Below are 25,731 nucleotides of genomic sequence, written 5' to 3' on the forward strand. Positions count from 1 at the left end.
GCTGCGGGGGCATGTAATGTCCCCAAATTAGTGGAGAGTTAATTAGGTGGTACCAAAATTTAAATGTTGATTTTAGAAAGTCGCTTGCAGATGTAATGAAACTGCCATTATATTTGGTAGGTGTTTTCCAAAACGCAGACATCCATTTGTTAATCAGATAAGTAATATTAATTTTATATTTAACATACACACACACACACATATATAATATATATATCTCCAGTTTAGTCTCTTGAGTTTATCCAATTGAAGCTACCAAACTTTAACACTCCCTCTTAGCTAGGGAGGATTAACACATGAACATTTATTATATCCATGTAATATAAGAATATCTTTGATTATAAGATATTGAGTATTGGACTCCAAAATATCAAGATATGATATTCACCAAAACTCTGAGTAATGGTCTCCAGAATATCATTACTTGATATTCACCATATACTCAACAAGCCAATGGTCTATAGAATATCAACATATGATATTCACCATTTTGATATCACATTTGAGTATTGGTCTCCAAAATAACAATATATGATATTCACCAAATACTCTTTGAGTAATGGCCTTCATAATGTTGATATGCAAGATATTCACCAAGTACTGTGAGTAATGGTCCCCTGAACATCAAGTTGCATGATATTCACCAAGTACTCCATGTAATGGTCTCCAGAACATCAATTTGCATTACATTCACCCTATACTAAAAAATGTTTATAAGGTATGTGCACACACATTCTCATAATGTGTGTCATATAAACATCCACCATGCAAAGTATAATCTATCATGATCTACATAGACATCGTAAGATATCCATCATAATAGAAAATTAAGTTATTGCAAGATTGTCACCTTTCAATAACTTCTACAAATACAAGTGACATCATTTGGAAGTCGCCACTTCCTCATGATGTACACAGGGGGTAGGCCCATTAAAATCACATAGTCATGGGGTATATTCATGAATCACAATTCTCTTGATTGCTACAATTTATTGATCATTGGAGAATCCATCTCAACATGGTTTACTCCCTCTAAATTAATATGATTGAGATAGCCGAAGGTTAACTGAATCATATCCTCTATCTACTCCCTCTCTTTCGATGTTGCCTCTAATGAAATGTCAGTCTCCCTCCAAATCTCAATCTCCCTCTTTTTTCTACAATAACATTCTCGGAGTAAAAGATCAAGACACATAGCCCTTGTAATACATATAGATATAAAAATAAGAATGTTAACATTAATTAGGATGTTAGTAATTTAACTCATGCCTATTACTAACAATAACATAAATAATTGTAACATAACCCTTTTTATTTTATATTTTCACTAATAGAAGATAACATAATACTCAAACTTTTATCTTGCATACTCACATAATGAATCTCTTTGTTTTTAACAAACATTATATCAAATTATTAAATCTCATTTAGAATGAATGCAATTATACATATATGCATGTATATAATTCATTGACACATATATTATCAATTATATATCCCATATGATATTTATTTAAACTTAGAAAGGAATATGAAATAAAGCATACCTTATACCAACCTTTATAACCATAGGCTTCATCCACTTGTTATGTTTATCCACATGACCAACTTGCAAGGAAATTGTATATAATCTTTATACTTGTTTGGGTTGGCTCTCAAGACCTTTTCTCTTAATAACCTCAATGTCTATGGAGTAAATGGCAGTCTTGATAATCATAGCTTGTTTATGACAATAATCTAAATAACTATTTTGAAACATGAAATCAACAGACTTCCTAACAATGTGCTCAATGTAATTCGAAATAAAAGGTAGAAACATATAAGACTCATAATTTTCTAAAACTGTCCATTCAACCACATGGTATATTAAATTTGAACAACAGTAGTCGTTGATAATATAACACTCCGAAAATCTGCAGCCATCTCAATTTCACTCCATATATTTTCTTCTACTCTCTCAACTACATTATAAGTATAGTATAGATTGTGGTTGTCATTGCAATCCATAGCACTAAGAAATGTACGACCACGGCACAATATTGCACTGTCAACAGCATAAATGTGGGCAGCATATTCTACAGTTCTATTAAACAACTTGTTGGCAAAATCATATTCTTTCACCCTTCGGTGCAGATGTCCATGCTGAAATAAATACAACTGCCCAAAAGCACATGCACATTTTGAGACATGGTGTTGGTTATTATCCACATTTAATGGTTTTCCATACTAGTCTTTGGGAATCATAAACTTGTAGACTATGCTCGTGAGAGGGTAATACATAGATCCATTCTTCTAGTAATTGTGCGGAGAATCTGCTGGCTTGCAATTACTTGAGATTATAAAGTGACATTTTAAGCTATCGCTGCTATGATCCTAACGATAATGTATCCAATGTTCATCTTCAAATTCAACAACGGATACAATATCCACAGCAGTAAGCCATTCTTACTTCTCTAAATCATCAAGTTTAAAACCCTAGGTTTGTTCCATAAAGCCATTTCTATATTTGGCCTGCAAAATGTCTTGAATGATTGTGCAGTTGGACATTGCCATTAATAACAATCGAGGGGTGTGGCACATCCCGCCCTTGTTATGTACATGAGGGAATTGGTGTACACACAAGAGAAAGAAAAAATCAAACCAACAAAAAGAAAATCCCAAATGGTAAAATGTAAGCAGGCTTGTGAAATGAAAATTGTGCAACAATAGTATCGGGTTTCATATAGAACTCCATCAATCATATTTGCATGATTGTCACCATTATAATTCCTTTGCAGTCAAAGGGTATCTACTTAATATATTATCCAATCAGAAGTTTCCTTTTAGAATATGATCCTTTTCCCATTTGATTTACAAATCTGCAAACTAGCTTTGATACCATATTGATTTTAGGAGGATCGCTTACAGATGTAATGACACTGCCATTATATTTGGTATGTTTTTTTCCAAAATGCAAACATATCCATTTGTTTTTTCTATTGATTATAATTAAGTAAAGTCCATAACGAGAGTTCAACAACAAGTATCAGAAAGCTACAACAGATACCATCAGAATGTGATTGATCTGTGGTCCGTTCAAATCAGCTATTAAAACATGTAATGTTCCGAACGGTTTTGGTAATGTTCCCAAAAGTTTCGGAGATGCTCCCGAAAGGTTTCGGTAATGTTCCCAAATGTTTTGAAGATTTCCCGAATGGTTTGTGCTTTGATACCACTGTAATGTTCCGCTCCACTATGTGTTCTTTACGTAGGGGATTTTTATCCTTCGTTTGATCAAATTCCAACTGATGGAGATGAATGGTGATGTGCGTACAATGCTGGAAGACTTTCATATGGTTTAGTGCATGTATCCCATTGTTTGAAAGGTGAAGAGATAGAAGCCGTATGGTGGACTGGCCAACCTTGGGATAGCCATAATGTGTGCAGGAAGGAAGGAAAACTAGAGCTGTACAGTAAGACAAACAGAGTCAATCAGAAGGCCGTATGGTATGATTGCTAAGTGTGGTGAACAGAAGGGTGAGACCGTACAGTATGGCATAGAGAACAAGGTGAGGGTCATACGGTAGCAGGGGAGGTCGTACGAATGTTATGTGGAGGCCGTATGGTATGTAGTTGGAGGCCATACAGAAAATGTATGGCAGGTCGTACGGTCTGTAAATGAATGTCATATAGTTGGATAAAAGGAAATTTGACTGAGTTCTGTGGCCGTACGAGTAGGTGATGTGGAAGTGGTACTGAAGGTTGCAAGTTGCAGATGGAGTATGGAGGGAAGATGAGTCTTGTTATACACCATAAACTACTAATCCCGAGATTATTAATCAATGCCAAACAACAATGGAGATTTGAACACAAATAACTTCCAATTAATATTTGCCAAAAGATGGTGCTCCAATTTGCCAGATCCGAGCGAAGTATTACATGCAACGGAATAGGGTGAGGGTTGAATCCCACCAAAACCGAATAAGCCAAGTAGGAAAGATCTTTCACTTCCGAAATGGTGAACAACAGAGAATCCCAATGGGAATTCGCAGTACAAAATAAATAATCAGAATGCATACCTACAACTACATACAAGTCGTGCCTAAATACCTGTCAGGGAAAACCTTTCCGAGGGTGTACAAAGATAGCCAACATAAAAACTTACCAATAGAAATTAAAATAAAAATAGGTCCGAGATATATTAAATCAATTAGAACCACAAATACAAATAATAACTTGGGCCCATATTAATTAATTAAAGTAACTAATTAAAGGTCCTTTTATTATATTATTTAGATTCTAGGACCAGTTAATTAATTAATTTAATTTAATTATTACATTCAAATTTGGGGACATGACAAAACATCGGACCATTCACAAAAAATATTAGCCTATAATCAAAAAACTAGTACACAAAATAAACATAACAGCTGACAACCGATTCTACCATCCATGCAACCCAAGGGAGCGGTCATCCGCCCACCTAAGCCTCTTAATTCCATCTCTAATTATAGTGATAGGATCCTTCATAAGTTCCTTACAAGGCAAGATCGGAGCAGATGGAATAGCACTGACCATTAGGCATGGGGGGTCTACCATGATTGAAATCAACAACTTTTTCAGTCACCACTGTTAAGTTTGGCATTTCAATGCTATTTCCCAACTTGTTTACAAAGTGACTCATCCTTGTCCTACTGATGACAGGTCTTCTTGTGCCGGTGCTAGGCTGGATAGCAAACTCCTGCTGGTTATTCAATTCATCCAATTCCTTTCTCAACTTCATCTGATCGAGCATTTTTTTGAGTGTTTTGTCAAAGTTGAAGGGTTCTTTATCACTAGCCCAGACCTCATACTAGACAATCTCATCCTTAAGAATCCTAGTAGAGGCACTGGTGATCCTCAGCATTTGGTCCTCCTTCACTTTGTAGCTGATTGAAACCTGCATAGATATCTTCTGCATGGTGAGTCTCTACAGAGACTCAATAAGGATCCTAGTTCTGCCTTTAAATACATCATCATTCCTAGCTAAACAAATAAACCAAAGCAAGTAAGATGAAAAAAGGCCCAAAACAAGTTAAGTTCTTTGGAGATGCCATGAATGTTACTAGAGAATGCTTGGAGAATGTGGAAGTCATGGTTAAATAAGATACCAAACCAGCCCCAATCCTCTTTGGAAAAGTTACATTCAAAGAACAACCGAAAGATAGATTCAAGTTGAGAGTAAAAAGTGCATGGGTAGGGGTCACCATTTGGTTTAGTCAAGGGAAACAGATGGTGAAAAGCTTGCCAGAGGAAACACTGAACTTTAGGCTCTAAATTTCGATGCCAAATGGAAAAGAAGATCTTAGACTAGTATTTGGAATCAAGGTGACAAGACCATTGCAGTTAAGAGAGTCAAGAACTTCACTACTGTCCAACAACAAGTTGTAGAGGTATTTGGCTTTAGTTGCAAACAGAGGGGATCCATCCGGCCAACATAAGAGGGGTAGCCTGTCAACTTCATCCGCACATGCTCCTAGGAGGTTAGCATTCTGCCCTGCATCCTTAAGCACAGAATAGATTCTTTTTTGGGAAGGGGGAAGATTGAACCTGAAAGCAATATCTTCCCACTCACATAGCTCTCCTTTACCAACAAGGTCACTGAACCTAGTAATCCCCAATCTATACCAATTCTTGGCTGAGCATCCTTGTCGGAGTGCAAGAGGCTTTCCATGTCTCTCTAGGTTCCATAATGGTGATTTCTCTCCACAAATTCTGAGTTGATTGTCCATGATCTTAGTCCCTAACACCCATAACCTCACATTTTCCCATGCTTTCCAAATGGCTTTAAACACTACTAAACCTTCAACTTTGATTTTCAACCTCCCTGAAAGGAGGTCATGGATTTGTAAATTCTTCCAAGACTTCCCCAAGGCTGGAACACTATGAGCAATGTTGTTCCTAACATGAACCTTCCAAGGCTTGTTGCCATTAGTGGATATGGCAATCCATTTAGTAGCAAGGTCTATGCCCTGCCACCTTAGGTCCTTAAGGCCAAGACCACCTATTTCCTTTCTCATTGCAAACTAGATCCACTTGACTACATGTCTTCTTCTAATTCCTCTACCATCAGACCACAAAAAGTCTTTGATGATCTTTTTCACATAATTTATCTAATTCTGGTTAAAGAGCCACGCTGAGGAGTAGTACACAGTATAGGTCGAAAGGATTTTCTGGCATACTTGGATTTTGCCAGCCAAGGAGAGATAATTGTTGTTCCACTTGCCAAACTTAGTTTTAATTTTACCTTTGATCCAGTTCCACATAGCAGTCAGATTTGGTGCAATAGAGAAGGGTATGCCTAAGTACTAACTATGTGGGAAGGGCCTCCCCAAGAAAATCCAAACTACCTATACCAATTAGGAGGGACAACACTCCAGCCTAACATTACAGATTTAATAATAGAAACTTTGCTACCTAATGTTTTGCAGAAAACATCAAGTTTAGTGTTAAGCTTGGAAATATTTTCTTCTGTCAACTCAATAAGGATGTATCATCAGCAAATTGAACATTACATATTTCTTTTGAGTTTAGCAGCATGATACCTCTAACTTTAGGAGATAGAGACTCATCTCTCAAGATATACTGCAAGTTGTCAGCCACAATAACAAATAGGGAAGGGGCCAAAGGGTACCCTTGCCTGATGGATCTAGAAAGGGGATAGGGGTCAGACCTGGAGCCATTTACCTCCACTGTTGCAAAAGAATCTACCATAAGAACAAGAACCATCTTAATGAATCCTTTCAGAAATCCCAACGTTCTAGCATTAGTCTGATAAACTTCCATTCAACCCTATCTTATGCTCTTTCATAATCTATCAGGAACATAGTTGATTGTTTTCCTAAATCCTTAGCCCAGTCCATGGCCTCCTAGCAAGTCATGAGGTTTTCTAGGATGTATCTACCCTTAACAAAGCCAGTCTGAGTATGGTTGATGACATATGGGAGGACATCTTTGAGCCTGAGAGCAAGAATTCTAGCCAAGATTTTGTATGACACATTATGTAGGGTGATGAGTCGCCAATTTTTAATCAAATTTTATCCCCCTCCTTAGGTATGAGTTTGATCAGCCCTGAATTGACCTCAGGACCTGAGGAGCCATATTCCAGAGCTTCCTCATGTAATATCCCCAATTTTAATGTAATAATTTAATTTAATTAATTAATTAATTGGTCCCAGAATTTAAATAATATAATAAAAGGACCTTTAATTATTTACTTTAATTAATTAATATGGGGCCCACGTTAATATTTGTATTTGTGGTTCCAATTGATTTAATAAATCTCGAACCTATTTTTATTTTGGTTTCCGTTGGTAAGTGTTGTTGTTGGCTATCTTTGTACACCCTCGGAAAGGTTTTTCTAGATGGATATTTAAGCACGGCTTGTAGGTAGTCGTAGGTATGCAATTTGGATTATTTCTTTGTACTGTGAATTCTTGTTGGGATTCACTATTGTTCGCCATTTTGGAAGTGAAAAATCTTCCCTATTTGGCTATTTCCAAGTTTTGGTGGGATTCAACCCTCACCCTATTTCGTCGCCTATAATACTTCACTCGGATCTGGCAAATCGAAGCACCATCTTTTGGCAATTATTAATTGAAGGATTATTTGTGTTCAATCTCTTGTTTGGCTTTATTTCATGAATTTGAATCTGTAAGTTTTTGTTGCATGATTGAATCCACCTTCTTCGAAACACCATCCGCTACCCTTGGTTTGGCGCAACACACAATGCATCTGTTTGTGCTGCAGCATTACCATTCCATACAACCATCTTTGTTCGTGCTACAACTTTACCATATTGTATGGCCATCTCTGTCCATACTGCAACATCTTCATACAGTACGCCTCTCCAGGCTACCATATAGCCAATCAACACCACTGTCCGTACTCCATTCCAAGCTACCATAAGGCCCACCCCAAACAGTTCGTACATCACTGTTCACTCTATTCAGCTATACTGTACGGCCAACGGGTAACTAGCCATCAAGCACACAGGACCAATAGGTACCTAGCCATCAAGCACATAGGACTAACAGGTACCTACCCATCAGGCACACAAGACCAACGGGTACCTACCCATCAAGCACATGAGACCAATGAGTAGCTAGCCATCAAACACACAGGACCAATAGGTAGATGGCCATCAGGCACACAGGACCAATGAGTAACTGCTATCAGGCACAAGGGATGAACGAATCATTACAGTGGTATCAAAGCTGGTGATTCTACTAGCCTATTGGGAGAATGGAGAGCTTTGACTTGGATGACACTATAGCTCAATTTTTAGCCAATTGGAGGGCACATTTGTTAGTAGAATGCTCCAAGAATATGTTTGAGTGCCAACTATTGGATGGACAAGTGCAAGATGATAGATACAAGGTGGTTGGCGATATCATTTACCACAAAGACAGAATCTATTTGGTACCCGAATCAAAGATGAAGGAATGGATTTTAGAGGAAGATACCAGCACAAATATTGTCAAACCAACACCCAATGATCATCTCGATGAAAATTTGGGTTCTATCAATGGCCCTCCAAATGAGAAGGTTCCATCAATGGTTGTTCAACTTCTTGGAGATGCTATGGACGATTCCTTGCTGGAGCAACCACAATTGGTTGAATATGGGGTTTACCCTTCAGTGTTGTCGAATTCGTACATGACTACAATTTTTTCATGTCAAGTGCTTCCTCATAAAAATAATAGGATCTACATGTGTTGTGAAGTTCTTGAGGAGATCGATGATTACATGAAGATTATAGATCTAGATATCAATGTGTTTAATGATTGGCGCCCTTGGGATCCTGGTGGTTTTGGATATAGCAATGTTTATATCAGAGTGGCTCAGCGGAGCCTGAATGGCGATCTACTCATCTTAATTGAATTTGTGATCCTGAGGAAGCATGGAGTTTTCAGCAGATATAGCAATCTGTATCCGTGCATGGTTTGGGATCCTGCAGTTTGCATATTGCTTGAGGACAAGCAATCTTTGGCCGGCGAGGATTTGTAATGTCCCCAATTTTAATGTAATAATTTAACTTAATTAATTAATTAACTAGTCCCAGAATTTAAATAATATAATAAAATGACCTTTAATTAATTAATATGGGGCCCAAGTTAATATTTGTATTTGTGGCTCTGATAGATTTAATATATCTTGGACCTATTTTTATTTTAGTTTACGTTGGTAAGTGTTGCCATCAGCTATCTTTGTACACCCTCAGAAAGGTTTTTCCCAACAGGTATTTAAGCACGGCTTGTAAGTAGTCATAGGTATGCAATTTGGATTATTTCTTTGTACTACGAATTCTTGTTGGGATTCACTATTGTTCACCATTTCAAAAGTGCAAGATCTTCCCTATTTGGCTATTTCTAGTTATGGTGGGATTCAACCCTCATCCTATTTTGTCGCCTATAATACTTCGCTCGGATCTGGCAAATCAGAGCACCATCGTTTCGCAATTATTAATTAAAGGATTACTCGTGTTCAATATCTTGTTTGGATTTATTTCATGAATTTGAATCTATAAGTTTTTGTTGCATGATTGACTCCACCTTCTATTGGTACACCATCCGCTACCCTTAGTTTAGCGCAACAAGCAATGCATCTGTCGGTGCTGCAACATTACCATTTTGTACGACCATCTCTATCTGTACTACAACATTACCATACCGTATGACCATCTTTGTCCGTACTGCAACATCTCCATACTGTACAACTCTCCATGCTACCATACGGCCAATCAACACCACTGTTCGTACTCCATTCCAAGCTACCGTACAGCCCACCCCAAACAGTCTGTACACCACTATTCACTCCATTCAGCTATACTGTACAGCCAACAGGTAATTGGCCATCAAGCACACGGGACCAATGGGTACCTGGCCATCAGGCACATGGGACCACTGGGTAACTGGCCATTAGGCACATGGGACCAACGAGTAGCTGGCCATCAGGCACACAAGATGAACGGATCATTACACGTCATACAAGAGGGATGAGATATTGCAGAATCGAATCAATATCTTATTTTATAGAACTCTACAGGGATACCATCTAGTCCTGGGGCCTTGTCATTGCTCATCTAAGAAATAGGAAGGACAACCTCTTCTTTGGAAATGGGTTGAGCCATCTTTTCTTTATCTTGTTCTACGACTTTTTCATGGACCAAGTTTCTGATTCTATTTCTTTCTTGTTCCATACTTGAGCCAATGTCTTCTATGGTGAAGAGATTCTTATAATAAGCTACAAAAGTTTTCAAAACCTCACTACTCTCCTCAACCAGTCTATCCTCTTTTCTAATGACATCGATCTTGTCTCTTGCTTCCTTGCTTTTGAAGATTTGAAATAAGTATTTAGAGCCCTTGTCTCCATGGTCAATCCAATTGATTTTGGCTCTTGTTTTGGCTCCTTGAATTCTAGTCCGTTGAATCCTTATCAAATCATCCCTAGCTTTAGCTAAAGCAGTTTGCAGACTAATGTTTTTTGGGTCAAGTTTTTTCTCTTACTAGAGTGTTATGCATGCAAAGCTCCACTCTCCTCATATCCTTGGCTCTTTATTTACCAACTATTTGGAATACTTTCTTCGAGCTACTAACCATAGTAGCCCATCTAATAGTGGCATTGGGATGCTTAGGCACACTGTGGTTAAACCATCTTATCATAACAGTTGCAGAATTCAAGTCAGGGTCCTTGAGCAAAGATGTATTAAGGGTGAATCCAGTAAGTTTAGAACTAGCAGGAGGTTGCTGGTTTAGCCAAAATATGGAAGCCATAACAAGGTGGTGGTCAAATAAAATGAAAGGGTAAAAAACCACACTGGATCCTTCTTCAAAATTTTGAAAGCTAAAAGTGTTTTTATTCACATAAAACCTATCCAATCTACAACAGGTCCTTTTGGTCCCTTTCTGATAGTTGGTCTAAGTATACCATAGGCCATTGTGCTCATTCCTATTCCCAGCAAGAGGATCAAACAGAAGGTTCGAATTAATCATTTTATTCCAGAAAAACTTTTCCTCTCCCTTCCATTCAAATCGGCAACCTCCCATCTCATCATGTTGGCTCTCAATCATATTGAAATCTCTAATCAATATCCAAGGGATATCCTTCAACTGAGATAACCAATTCCATAGTGAAATATAGTCTAGATGTTCATTAGGGGCATATACTGAGCATATCCCAAAGTTTGAACCTTGGTGAGTTAGGCTGATCCAAACTACTCTATTGCAAGGTAAGGCTAACTACCTAACCAATGCCTTTTTCCATTTAGGGCTAGTAAGAACGGAAATTCCTCCCCTACCTCTGGGGTGGTTGGTGAAAAAAGGTTTGGCACCTCTCCAAATGCACTTCAGGGCTATGTCTAATTGGAAGCCAGTGGCCTTGACTTCTTCAAGCAATAGAAAGTCAGTGTGTTTGCGAGCTCTCAGCAATCTCTTTATCACATATTTCCTATCTAGGGCTTCTAGACCCCTATCCAAGAGATAAGTTTTTCCATGAAGATTAAGAAGAGTGGAGAGACCTGGCCCTTGGGGATTTAAAGCTCTTAAAGCACTTAGGCAAATCACCCTTCTGGATCTCAGAAGTTGGCCATGAAGATTAAGAGGAGTGGAGAGACCTGGCCCTTGGGGATTCAAAGCTCTTAAAGCACTTAGGCAAATTACCCTTCTAGATCTTAGAAGGTTTAGGTGTACACGACATTGAGGGCCTACCTCTCTTCCTTTTGATCACATGTTCTTCTTCCCTATAAGAAGTTCCCACCATGCTCATCTCATCTATCTTCTCAAAAAATCCTTTCCTAGCTCTTCTGCATTTCTTCTTGGCAATAAATACAATGCGATCATCTTTGCTTTGAGCATTAAGATCCTGTAAGCCTCCCCTAGTTCTCTTCTCCTCCTTTGTTCTTGGGTCATCAATTTCCTCATCACTAGGAATACTAATCTCGAAGGCAATCTTCCTGGTGATTCCTCCACCTTCAAGAGGGAGGGGGGTATCAAATCCAACAGGGATCACCGCCAAATCAAAACCACTCAGTTTATCAACTGGGTCATATGTTTCCATGATGGCATTCAGCCCATCACTATTATTATCTTGGTTAAGATCCTTTCTAGGGGTTTTAGGGGTTGAGACTAGTAATGTCAACCTATCACTAGGATAGAAGTCGTGAACTTTCAAAATGTCATTTACTTCCTCTAAGGGAGGAAGAATCGGAGGAGTATTGTACTCTTTCCTGAACTTGTGCCCGGATAGTTTTTTGATCTTCTCCAAAATGAATTGTTGAGCATTCAATGTTCTATGTCTAGGCTTATCTTCCTAAAGCCCGAGCATTACCGGATAGGGTGCAGGAGGATCAATAGCAAGGGGCTCTTTGGTAAACACAGAGGATAAAGCATATTGCAAAGCATCCAATTCAACACACAAATCAATAGAGACACAAGGGATCTCAACATTTAGGACAGGTTTTTATTGGATTGGATCCTTTTACCTTTGGGACCAACAATGTTCTTCTCAGCCTGAGACCTAGGGTCAAATTTGGGGTTATTGGAAGTTAGAGGACCCGACTTTTTGATAAGAGGGCAATTCTTTATGGCATGACCTTCCCTTCTGCAAAGGAAACAAGCATTAATCCCTCCTAAGAAGGAGACAGGACAAACATAGTGACGACCTTGAATCAAAAAGGAGATGTCTTAGGGGCTATCCTTGCTAGAGTCCATAGCAAGGAAAACCCTAGCATCAATATGTGTTAACTAAGTGGAAGAATTGTCCATTTTAATAACTTTGCCAATAGGGTCAAGGGCTTGGGGTAAAACATATCAGAGAAAAGGGGGGACTTTGCCCACAGATATAAACTGGGGTGAGGAAAGATTCATAATTTTGGCATAAACCACATCTGGAGACCGTGGTAAAGAACAAAAGGTCAAAAATCTAACTCTCCAAAATTGTCTTTTGACAACGCTCTTTTGGGACTTAGGCTCTTAAAAAAACAAAAAAAGGCCATGTTGGATCATTCTAAGGAAGGAAAAATGAAACCCTAACTTCTTGGACCAATTGTTATGAAACCAATTGCTAAGGGAAGATCTAGCCAAAATTTTCTTACAATCTTGCATAGCAAGGAATATGGCAGTGTCTCTGGGCCTATCCATTTCATGTTCAGTCACTTTGTTCATTTGCAAATTAGGAATGAGGACGTATGCAAAGGAGGAAGAATTCTTGCCTAAATCTCCTTTCCATTGTTCATCAACTCCACTCCTTTGCCCTGAACACTTGAATTTTCCTCTATCTGGCACAATAGTTTCGTTTCTCAGAGCCTAGGCGAAGATCTTCGAAGTGGTAGAGACTTGTGTAACTAAATTAAGCGGAGAAGTAATGGGTATTTCTTGCAAAATACCACAAGGGGACGACGGATTCATAAGTTAGCACAGAGATAGGCAGCAACAAATGCCTAGGTGGGCAATGACCTTGTTTATGTGCACTATAATATTAAGTTGAGCATAAAAAGGACACAGAGTTTAGGAGTACCTGGTCCACTTGATCTGGATGAGATAGATCCTTTTTCTAATTGGAGAGCACAAGAGCCAGGTCCATTGTTTTCAGGAGAGGTGGTTGCTAATTTGGAGAGGGAAGCCATGGAGGGGGGTGCTGAAATAGATTTTCATTTCACAATGGATGACATTAAGGACGAGGACGATGAGGATTCAGAGGAGATGGCATTACCAGTGGCATTACCAATGTCAGTAGGGATGCCGAGCAAGGAGGCACAAGCACAGGCTTCATAGTCACGCAGCTCACGCCCACTCCCAGTGTGGGGCACCTCTTCAAGGACTAGACCCCCTCTCTTTTCTACTAGCAGAGCTGGAAAGAGGCAAATGTGACTGTATTGATGTATTTACTATTTAGTATTTACTTCTAGACTTCTAGTTTGACAGAAACTATTTACTATTTTGCTTCTCGCCATCAACATTCCTCATGAGAATGCGATTTTATACCCACTGTGCATTTATATATATCTAAAATCTGCTTGTTTCTTTTGTGTTCTCTTTAATTAACTCATTAAATGCATCTTCTCATTGAAATTTGCAAAAAAATTGTATTTTTTATTAAGTTTTAGCCCTTTTTTTAGGTTCTAAATTTTCCAAAGTTTTTTTTTTAAATTGGCCGATTTTTTCCCAAATAAACTTTTATGGGCTTGGCGAGTTGTTGGCTTTGGCAAGTTTTACAACTATGATTCTGATGAAGAAGCTAATCCAAGAACTAACAAGGAGAATGTTAAGCGGGAATTATTTTATAAGATTAACACTGATTTGAAAATTGAAATTCAAAAAGAAGAACAAGGAGAAGAATCTAGATCTAAACCTAGAACAGAAATCAAAGTTGAGATAGTGATACCTAATAGGAATTTAGCAAAGAATCACCCTAGTGAACATATCATCAGAAGCAGAGATAAAGGAGTGATGACAAGAAACAAGGTACAAGAACTATGCTTAATTTCTCAAGTTGAACCTAAGAATGTTGGTGAAGCTTGTGAGGATGATTATTGGATAAAGGCTATGAAAGACGAACCAAAGCAAATTGAGAAAAGCAAAACATGGGAAATGGTTCCTAGATCTAAGGATAAGAATGTTATTGGAACTAAATGGGTATTTAGAAACAAGATGACTGAACAAGGTGAAGTTGTAACAAACAAAGCAAGATTAGTATGTAAAAGTTATTCACAAGAAGGAATTGATTTTGAAGAAACTTTTGCACCTATTGCTAGATTAGAAGCAGTAAGAATTTTTATGGCATATGCGGCTAACAAGAACTTTGAAGTTTATGAAATGGGTATCAAATCAGCTTTTCTAAATGGAGAACTTGAAGAAGAGGTATACATTGAGCAACCTAATGGTTTTCCTTTGATAGACAAAGATGATATGGTTTGCAAACTGAAAAAAGCATTGTATAGACTGAAACAAGCACCGAGAGCCTAGTATGCAAGATTAGATAAACATTTGACAAATTTGGGATTCTTGAAAGGTAATGCTGATAGTAACTTATATCTGAGAAAAGATGATAAAGGATTACTAATTGTTGTAGTATTTGTGAATGACATAATTTTTGGAGGAAATGATGAAGCAAGAGAGGCATTTTCAAAGGAGATGAAGAAAAAATTTGAAATGAGTATAATTGGTGAGACAAAGTACTTCTTAGGATTGAAGATTGTACAAAACAAAGATGGTATTTTCATATCGCAAGCTAAGTATCTTAAAGACTTGTTGAAGAGGTTTGGGTTGGAAAGTTGTAAACCTATTGGAACTCCTATAGTAACTGGATGTAAGTTATCTAGCAAAGATGAATCCCCTACTGTTGAACAGAAAAAGTACAGATCTATGATTGGTGGATTACAATATTTGACACACACTAGACCTGATATAGCTAATGCAGTTGAAATTGTGGCAAGATTTCAGGCAGATTTTAAAGAGACACATTATGCAACAATGAAAAAAAAAATCAGATATTTGAAAGGCGCACCTAATTATGGATTATGGTATGAAATATCAAATGATTTCACTCAATGTGCATACACTGATGCGGATTGGGCAGGAAGTGTAGACAGAAAGAGCACCGGTAGTCGAGCATTCTTCTTGGGAGGAAGATTGGTTTCTTGGCTAAGCAAGAAATAGGATTGTATTTCACAGAGTATGACAGAAGCAAAGTGTGTAGCAACAGCAAACAATTGTAATCAAATTATTTGGATGAAGCAAATGTTGAAAGACATTGGAATTGAGTTTATAGAGACTGTAATCATACATTGTGATAACACAACTACAGTGAATGTCAAAGTGTCCAGTATTACATTCAAAGACAAAGCATAAATCTATTAAGTATCACTTTTTGAGAGATGAGTATAGCATACCTGTGAAAGATCACTCTATGGCGGAGAGATATGCTTAAGGGAGAAATTCATGTTGATTGATAAAGAGGATTTGATTGATGAAGGAGATTTGAAAAGATATTGATGTATAGGGGAGATTAACACCTTCCTTGTGCATAGTTACATTCATGTCTGACATGAATGGGGGAGTAAATGCAGAAGACATACATTTGGTATTCATGGAACTTAGATGTTTTTCATCTATGTTACCATCAATGCCAAAGAGGGAGATTGTTAGCATGAATGTTGATGGTATTCCAATGGGGGAGTATCCTAGTATATTACATGTTTCAGAATTAAAGAAGATATTGAGAGTTATTTTAATTGCATAACTGATTCACCCCCCCCCCCCCCAACTATCTTGGTGGACTTTACTTTCTAACAACGGTTTCACTTGTTAGACTATGTCTACAAATTCTTCTATCGTTGATTGTTTAATTTTCTCTGCACATGATCAATAAAATCGCTCTAGAACATCAAATTGTTTTCACAATCACCCAAAATATTTGTCGGCCAAGCATTCATGAAAATACACTTGAGCTTCCCAATTGACAGGTGTTTCAACTAATCAAAAGAAAGGCCCGATATACTGCCAATAAATGGCTTGCCAAAATGGCAATAAAGAAATTATTGATCATAGAATAATTTAGTTCTTGTCCCTACAACCAATTCCAGATGAAACACTAGACTCACGATAGATATCATACACCTTTGGACTGGTAGAGTTGTTACCTAGGTAAGCTTACCCACCTCGTCCAGTTTCCTTTTTCTATCCATGACAAATGTTGCTTCTATTCTGGAAGTCTCCAGACTAGGTGCGTTCGATATGGTTATGATGGTGAAGATGAAAAGAATTCAATTTCTTTCCAAACTCAAAATTCTCGTCCGCTTTCAAACATCATTCAACTTTATTTCTCAAACCACAGATGAAGTTCTGTTATCAATTATCATCCACACCAATATTACTATGCTCGCCCAAAATCTCATGCCTTCAACTATAGTCATAGGGAAATGATATTAAATAGAATGAGAAGCATTTATTTAACTATGAGAAGGAAATAAACACAACTCTGCAAGAATTCCACCCGACTAAGGCCATGCCAAAAATCAAATTTTAGCAAGAAACTGTAGTCATCAAGAAATGAAATAGGTTGGATAGTCTATTTAGAATCATATATAATTATTGAAGCCTTTGATAAAGGCCAAGTTGCAAATATTTGATTCTCACAACGGAAAGTCATTCACGATAATTAGCAAGCCTCAGAAGAATAATAATCCACAGTAGCAATGGAAATTCTTGATTACTTATCACTTGATGCAAACATCCTCAGAATTGGGTCCCGTAATGTATTTTGTTGGCTTTTCCTTAGACAATTACGCCTTCAAAAATACTCTGCACCAAATAAATATCATATATGCCAGAATATAATTGCTAACATGTAGCTAGTTCATCCCACTGGCATTAGGATTAATGATTTGTTAAAAGTCATTCATTTAAATAAGTCATTTCTATAGAGGGCATACCATGAAGACTTGGATTCCGAATAATATAAATCAAATATAATATTCAGACCAAATACTTAATTTCCCCAATATCAGATATAAAACTTTAGAACCTTGTAAATATCATAGCTCTTGTAAATTTATCCAATGAGAAACCTTGATAAAATCTTTCTATAAATATGTTTCTAATGAACTATTTGATTATACCCAACAAGGTGGCAAGTTTGATGCTTTGATACCACTGTCATATCCTAAATGGATATTTGCCCAGTTTTATCTCAAAATTATTTTAAGAACATAAACAGATGAACGATGCAATGTAAACGAAAAATATAAACTAGTAGATTCTCATAAAATGCCTCAAAATATGTTATTGCATTATACATCAGCAATACAATAACCAAATATCAAGTCCAATCTTAGATACAAAAAATAAAGTCAAGTTGGAAATATAAGAAAGAACCTGTAAGCACATGTGAGACACCTGGTGTGTAATCTCCATAGACAATGGGGTTGCATCCACTATCTACCAGCATGAGGGTTTCTGCCCTAAGGCTGGATGAAAGTTGAAGCTTTCCAAATAACTCTCCAAGAAAGAAACTGAAGTCTAAATCATAAACCAAGCATGCTGAAAATGAACTCCTCATCCTTCTTTTATGCTCAAAACGGTGACTCTTCAATTTCCTTCTCTTGTCCTTTCGTCTTTTTCCTTCTTGTCACCTTTAACCCACTTTATAATATTAATTTGACCCATTTTATGAATTTGCATTAAGCTCCCTTAAGCCAAAATTAATATTTTATGAGTTGGACTTCAAAAATCCTAATGTCCCAAAAAGGGGACATTACAAAGATCGTCAACACACACTACTTCCAAGTGTTATAATTTTTTTTTGTTAAATCTTTAATTACCTTCCAACATTGAGTTCGTGAATAATGTCATCTTGCATGTTTCCCAATGCACAAAAAAACAAAGAGGCAATAGCACGAAATCTAAAACACAAATACCACAAGGAAAGATAAGAGGCAAATGTCAGTACAAAGTTCAAAAATAATAAGGAAGTGCGACTAGCACTGATTTTGAGGAACGGTTTTGGCTGTCCCAGAAAAATCCAACCAAGACCCAAAAGAGATCTCAAAAAACCCAGAAGGAATCTAAAACTAGAATAAAGTTTCAGCTAGTACGATATTTGAGGGATGATGCTTGTATGCAAATGGGTTTCGTTTTAGCGTTGTTCGATCTCTATATTAGAGGAAGATGTTGCAAAGTGCCAATGAAGCTCCAAAAGGGTATAAGAGCCCCTAGTTTTGAGAGAGTATGAACCACCTTGCTGGATCAAGAGGTAAAACTGATTGATGTCCAATTGAAGCCTGTAAAGGATTTGTGGATTGAGACAAGGGTATCAATTGTTTCAGATGGGTGGAAAGATGCTAGAAATCGTCCCTTGATTAATGTCCTGACATGTGTCATCTAAAGGGGCAATGTTTTCGAAAGTGTTGGATTGTGAGGAGCAAGTAAAATATGGGCCATTTATTGCTAATATTCTCATCTCTATCATAGAACAAGTGGGTGCTAGAAATGTTGTCCGTCATAAAGAACAACTCAAAGAATTATGGAGTTGTTGGTTTGTTGGTTGAAGAGCGATATTAACATATCTTTCGGGCACATTGTGCAGTCCATTCACTCAATCTTATGCGGCAAAAGATTGGGAAAAAAATTGAGTGGATCAAGCAAGTGTACATAGAGGCTAAGGACATCCAGATGTTCATCACAAACCAGCACATGACACAAGGAATATTTAGAATACTCTCACGTTTGGACTTAGTGAAGGTACGTCAACTTGAACTCAAGTTAGTAGTTTAATTTTATTTATTTTTTTAGTATCTTACAATTTCTGATTTTCATTTTTTAATTGTGTAATGTGTATTCTTTTTGAAAGCATATATCTAATAGTTGTACTTTTTTCTCTAATTTATGTTACAGATTATTGAGACTCATTTTGCATCAAATTCAATCGTCTTGAGACGACTTGTGCAAGTGGAAGACGCACTTTCCAATATGGTAATCAACAACAATTGGGCTATATGGAGGCAAAGCAACAGTGAGAGTGCAGCCAAAATAAAGCAAAGGATATTGGATGACATGGTGGGAACGTGTGGAATATCTTATTAAATTCACGGAGCCTATTATGAGCACGCTTAGGTACACTGACATGGATAGGCATTTCCTTGGAGAGATCTATGATGGCATAAGACTCAATGCTTGAGAAGATCAAGAAAATTATAAATGAAAAAGAGCAAGATCCTTAAGAGACCTTCAAACAATCAAGCAATTATTGTAGAATCATGGAACAAAATGACCACTCTTCAACATTTGCTTGCCTATTCATTGATGCCCAAATACTATAGCACCCAATATACTAATCTATCAAGAAGGCTGCCACCCTATAGAGGTTTAGAAGTGTTTGATGGATACAAGGAAGCATCTAAAAGACCCTATCCTGGTGATGATATGCAAGATTTGATTACGGATGAGTTTATAGAGTTTGTGAATGCAAGAGGTCTAAGTAATGATGCTCTTCGCCATTAGTTTAAGAATGATGCTCATAGTTGATGGTGCCTCCATAGCCAAAGATTCCAAACATTGCAGCCACTTGCAATCCAAATTATATCACAAGTAACATTTTTTTTTTTTAAAACTAGCTTATTTTAGCTTCATGACTGGCAAGTAATTTATATTTTATAAGATTAGTAATTTTATTTCAATTGTTGACCTTGTCTTGTCTCCATAGGTTGCTAGTTCATCTACATCAAAAAGAAATTGGACCACATATTCTTTCATCCATTCAACAAAGTGATATAAATTGCAATCAAAAGGAGCGGAGAACTTGCTATTTGTGCATTGCAACTTGTGCCTCGTCTCACACAAGAGTAAAGAATACAAAGAAGGGGAAACGAAGAGGTGGGATGTAAATGTAGAGCTTGCGGACTTGGATGCTTTCACTTCCCAACTTGCACTTGATGAATTTGAAAATTTTGATGCCAATTAATGTTGACCCTATTGGCCTTAGCTCTACTGCTAAGTCAACTAATGTTGAAAAAGAAGAAGAAGATTAATAAACTTTTACTCCGTTAGTTAAATTTGAAGCAATGATACTTGAACTTGATGTTATAATTTAATTTTAATGTTTTGAATCTTTGATGTTGAACATGTATTATCACAATTCATAATGCTATGATTACAAGTTATCGATGTTTTTGTTGTTTAAATGTTTTTATTATACTATGTGACATTCTAATTTTAACTCATGCTTCTAGACTTTATAAATATGTATATATAGAATTTGTACATGTTTTTGTCTAACGAACTCAACCCCCTTTTGAATTTTTTGCCATACTCGTGAACTAGTTCTTTGTACCCGAACTTGGATACCAAATTCGAATTGGTCACTTAGGTTTTTAGCGAAGACAAATCGCAGGGTTCGCAAAGAAAACTCACATGATCTACAGAGGAATGACATGAAATGAAAACCACACACCATGAACGTGAGTTGAAGAGAAAAAAATGTTGTCTATGAAGAATACGAGCCCTGATATGGCCCCACGCGTTGCAAACAATGGCTCTGCATAGTTTTAAAAAAAATAACCCAAGGGATTTGTATTTGTAGAAAAAGATGGCTCTACCAAAAGATCTAAAACCTTATTCAAGTTCTAAACAAAACTCCAAACAACTCTAGAAAAAAATTGATAAATTTAATCAAAGAATTTCAAAATTGAAATTATCATTTTTTTGAATCAAGATTGCTTTGATACCATATTACTTAGAAGTAATTGGTAAATTATTGATTGTTTTAACAAATGATCGAAGAGATCATTATAAAGAAATTACAGTAGGTACAAAATAGAAAGTTTCTAATAAGAAACTAACGAAGATCATAGAAACAATCTTATCTACCTAATTTACATAATATACAAAAGATGACCATATAATAATATTCTAATAGGAAGATGACACCAGAACATAAGGATAACCTTTTCAACATGATGTGTTGCAATGTTCTGACACCGGCTGAGTGAGATGTGTTTTATCTCTTTCTTCCACAAGTGGCAACCCTTTTTGTCAAGGTGCAGCTTCTCCCATCCCTTCTCTATCACCATGCAACCTAAATGGTATGTCTCACCGTAGGTGATTCAATTGTTAGTTAGCATAATGATCCCTATGTGATGTGATTGTTACCTTACGAATGCTACTCCTTTACCACATATCATACAGTCATGTTCTTTTCCTAATCTCTTCAATCTCACCTTGCTGTGTTTTATTTTTCTTTTCTTTTGCAGTGTGTTTTTATTCTCACCATATGCTATTTGGGCTTCATCATAGGCTTTGTTTATCAAACAACTATTATTTTCCCTTAAACACCACCTCTGTATGGTTTGTGGGTTTTTCTTAGTTTCACACTATGCACTTTTACCCATGCAGTTTTATTTTTCTTTCCTTGTGACACATCATTTTTATGCGTCCCTTGTCTTCGAAGAGTCTTCTCGTACCACTATGCAGTGATCTTCCTCTATCCACCAACAACTTTAATAACATGCAATGTTTGAACTTCAAGAATCACTTGTAGCAATATCAACACTTTCTAATGAGACCCTTCAAATTTGTGCAATTGACAATTGTTTCTAATATGCTAATATACCTATGCAATTCTATGAATGCTGTTGTCTGATATAATTAAGTGATTCTTGCAATAGGGGTGTTGTATCTGATATCTCTGTCAAACTATGCACCCAGTTTATGTTGTTAAGGCTAAAAGCTCTGTGAGCACATCCAATAAGGATAAAGGAATCAATGTAATGTCTATGATGCCCTTGGAAAGATGTTTGAATCTCTTTATATGTCTTGCAATAAGTTGTGTTCCAAGAGTCATGTGATGTGTCTATTTATAATCACTTCTTCTCCCTGTATTAATCACACCTCATTATACTTCCCCTTGTCATCTTAATACATATTAATAATAGTTTAATTATCATCGCTTCATCCCCAATTACTTTTATTGCGCATAGTATTAATTAGTGTAATTAGTTAAATGATGTATTAAAGCAGACTTGTATCCGAGTCCTTTCCCTAATCAATATCAAACCCCCCCTTTCTCTCTTATTTGTCGTTGACCAATCACCATAACCATTCAATGTTCCCTAGCAGATATTCACTGATAATTGCCAAGCCACCATTTTGAGTCATTCCTAGCTTTATAGTTATGACTTGATTAGTGAACCACTAACAATGTTGTAATATCAATGTGTATTGTTATTCTGAATTTCCATAATGTGCCCACTATTCCATATTTAATACTTTATATTCCATGTTTCTCTTCAACAGAATATATTTCCTTAGCCGCATATGCTCCACCTTCCCACTTATCATATCAACCACTCGATTCTGACTACTATAGTTCCCATACGGTTGAAAGTATACTTGCATACTTGATTGCTGACCTGCAACAAGCTTTCTTATTATTAGCAGTAATCCAAAGTTTTGATAGTGGTGTGGCTAATTGTGACATATATCGCAGACCTCTTACTTCACTATTTCACCCTACAATCGATTGTCTTCTTCTCCATGAATAATCGCAAACTACTACTTTTTCTGACAATCTTTGTTTTACCTAATACTTTATGAAGTCAAACTAGTCTTCACTCATATTGGTATAGTACCATCAATGCTTCATACCTGGTGATCAAAGGGTCTACTTGAATGTTCATAACTAACTATGCTTTAGCAATCATAAATTCAATTCTGTCTCTCTAGAGATTTCACAAAATTGAGGCACTAGATTGTCCTATTGTACAAAGGTTGGGGACATTACAGTGCTTCAGTAGAACAAAGTTGGCGCTTTGAGGAGGATTGGCGCTCTTTGTGAGTTGGTGCTCACTTATGCAATCTAGGTCGGTGCCCATTTCATTAATGAAATCTATTGATCTGCCATGGCTTTTTACCCAAAAATGTATTCCATGAGAAATTTGGCGTTCTCCTTGATGTTTATTCTCTTGAGTCAATCTCTCTTTTTATGTGGTTTCACGTGTTTAACAGTTTTAAAATACTGATACAGCTACCCTCTCCCACCCCCGACCCTCTCAGTATTTTCTTTGTGCTCTTCAGATAGAAGATGAAGAATCACAAGTTGGACACCATGCTCTAGGTGGACCAATTTGAGCTTTGTGAGGTGAAAAGTTTCTAGGTAAGGCGAAGAGTCACTGAGGCACGTAAAGCTTTGGGTGATGTGGACACAAGTCTGGGTTCTGGGTTCTAGAAACTATTGGTGATTTTATAAGGAGGTGCTGTTAGAAATGTGATGAATTTTGAGCATTAAGTGATAACACCTAAATCAGCATTATAATTGTATTGTAATCTTATATACTCACAACATGGTAAGTGGTACGGATTTAATTAGAGCATTGCCTGAAAAGAGTTTTCCAAGGAAAATTCAACTCTGTTTGCTGGCTTCAATTTCCATTGATGCTGATTTTCATAGATGTTTCAGAACTGTGGTGGTTATGAGGCTGATGTCTCTAATATGCAAGAGAAAATTAAATTCTAAACCAGATTATCAGTATCACAATCACAATTGAATCCTGATAGCAATACCAGAATTTGACTTGCTGTGGAAAATATCTCTTACTTATCAGATTATCAATGTCATTGGCATGGCAATCTCCTGACTACAATCAAGCCAATACGCCATATATTTACCAACACATACCTCAAGACTCACAAATTGTGCTGTATAGGTATAAAAATAACCAAAAAGAATCAATGCCTAGTCCCTAGAACCAATTACACTCAAAATTCAACACAAAATTCAGTGTTGTAACATAGATGGATTAATAATTAGCACATGAATACATAAAATAACATAAGGAACAAGAATCGTTTATCCACAACAATTCTTATTGTCAATGAATAAAAGGCCTGAATACAAATTACAGTGAAGAAAAACAAAATGAAAAAAGAAGAAATATATAATTATGTACCACTCACCAAAAAACCGGCCTTGTCTGGAAAGGCTGCAACACAACTTGTTTGATATTTAAGAGGAGACATCAGCCTCTTAAACTCAGTCTGCAACCCAGGTTCATCCCCCAAGTGTTAGTAGTGAATTAAATTGATACCCTTTCGTATTTCGAAAATGGTTTATTTTTCATTGTCCATAAAGTAAGTTTATGCAAATCAAAAAATAAACTCAGATAATGAAATAAACTCAGTTCGGGAAAACTGCTTTCAACATTATTTATAAGAAAAAGGCAGAATAACACCAACAAGTACATCTTTCTTCCTTGAATGATGAGATGCTCTTACAACCAAGGCTAGTGAAATCTACTAGTAAGATAAAGCAGCCAATTTTACTCAACAATAGCCAATCCAATTAAGGTAAAAACATGATCAGATATTAGAAAATTTTCAATCTCAAACTATAGCAAATGATAATATCTGCTTTTCCTACATAACATAATAAGAAAAATGTGCCCTAATATACACCATCAACATTAAGTAGCTCTAAATTTATTGTTGTACCAACAACCAAGGTGTGTGTAGTTTGGCCAAACACAAAACCACATAAATCTCATTTTAGATGTTGGCATAGTTGCATTCAAAGATTCCGGATAAGGCACATTGCCATTGCTGTCAATTCTTTGCAAGATTTTGGGAATAGTTGCATATGATGTATAACAGAAACATTAAATGTATCTAAGAAGAAACAAGAAATAAATATATTTCAAAGTAGCACAAATAAGCATAATTTAGCATGAAATCTTTCAAAATAGCAGTGAGCTATATCATAGTTAGAAAACTCTGGAAATAACTAGACTCCTCTGCAATGAAAATATCATAACTAGAAAACTCACTCAGCAACAACTCGCTAAGCCCCCAGAAAAAACTTTGGGAATAACCCGGCCAGTTTTTCAAAACAACTCGGGAAAAACTTGGGAAAAACACTTAAATTTAATTAAAGTTCAATTTTTTTTGCAAAATTCGATGAGAAGATACATGTAATGAGTTAATTAAAAAGAACACAAAAGAAATAGGCAGAGTTTAGATATATATAAATGTATAGTGGGTACAAAATCACATTCTCATGCAGAATGCTGATGGCGGGAAGCACAATGGTAAATAGTTTGTGTCAAATTAGAAGAAAATACAACATTACAAGCACATCTTCCTCTTCCTAGCTTCACTAGCATACAATAAATCTCTACTTTATATGATATATATAGGCATTTTGCCTTTTTTTTTAACAAAAAAAAAC

At 36.6% G+C, this 25,731-nt stretch overlaps 1 protein-coding gene across 7 annotated transcripts in view; it reads right to left on the reverse strand.

Moving 5' to 3' along the window:
* Positions 1-25,731, reverse strand: part of LOC149529463 (protein RAE1-like) — a 283,668-nt gene that overhangs the window by 146,028 nt on the left and 111,909 nt on the right. For all 7 annotated transcript variants that reach the window (XM_089809683.1, XM_089809682.1, XM_089809686.1 and 4 more), the window contains exon 7: positions 24,465-24,545. In XM_089809683.1, coding sequence (XP_089665809.1) covers positions 24,465-24,545 — 81 coding nt within the window. The remainder of the gene's footprint in view (positions 1-24,464; positions 24,546-25,731) is intronic.

The sequence above is a fragment of the Cupressus sempervirens genome, chromosome 11, assembly GCF_028749045.1.
Source record: "Cupressus sempervirens isolate cs-2001-9-10 chromosome 11, ASM2874904v1, whole genome shotgun sequence".
Taxonomy (NCBI): domain Eukaryota; kingdom Viridiplantae; phylum Streptophyta; class Pinopsida; order Cupressales; family Cupressaceae; genus Cupressus; species Cupressus sempervirens.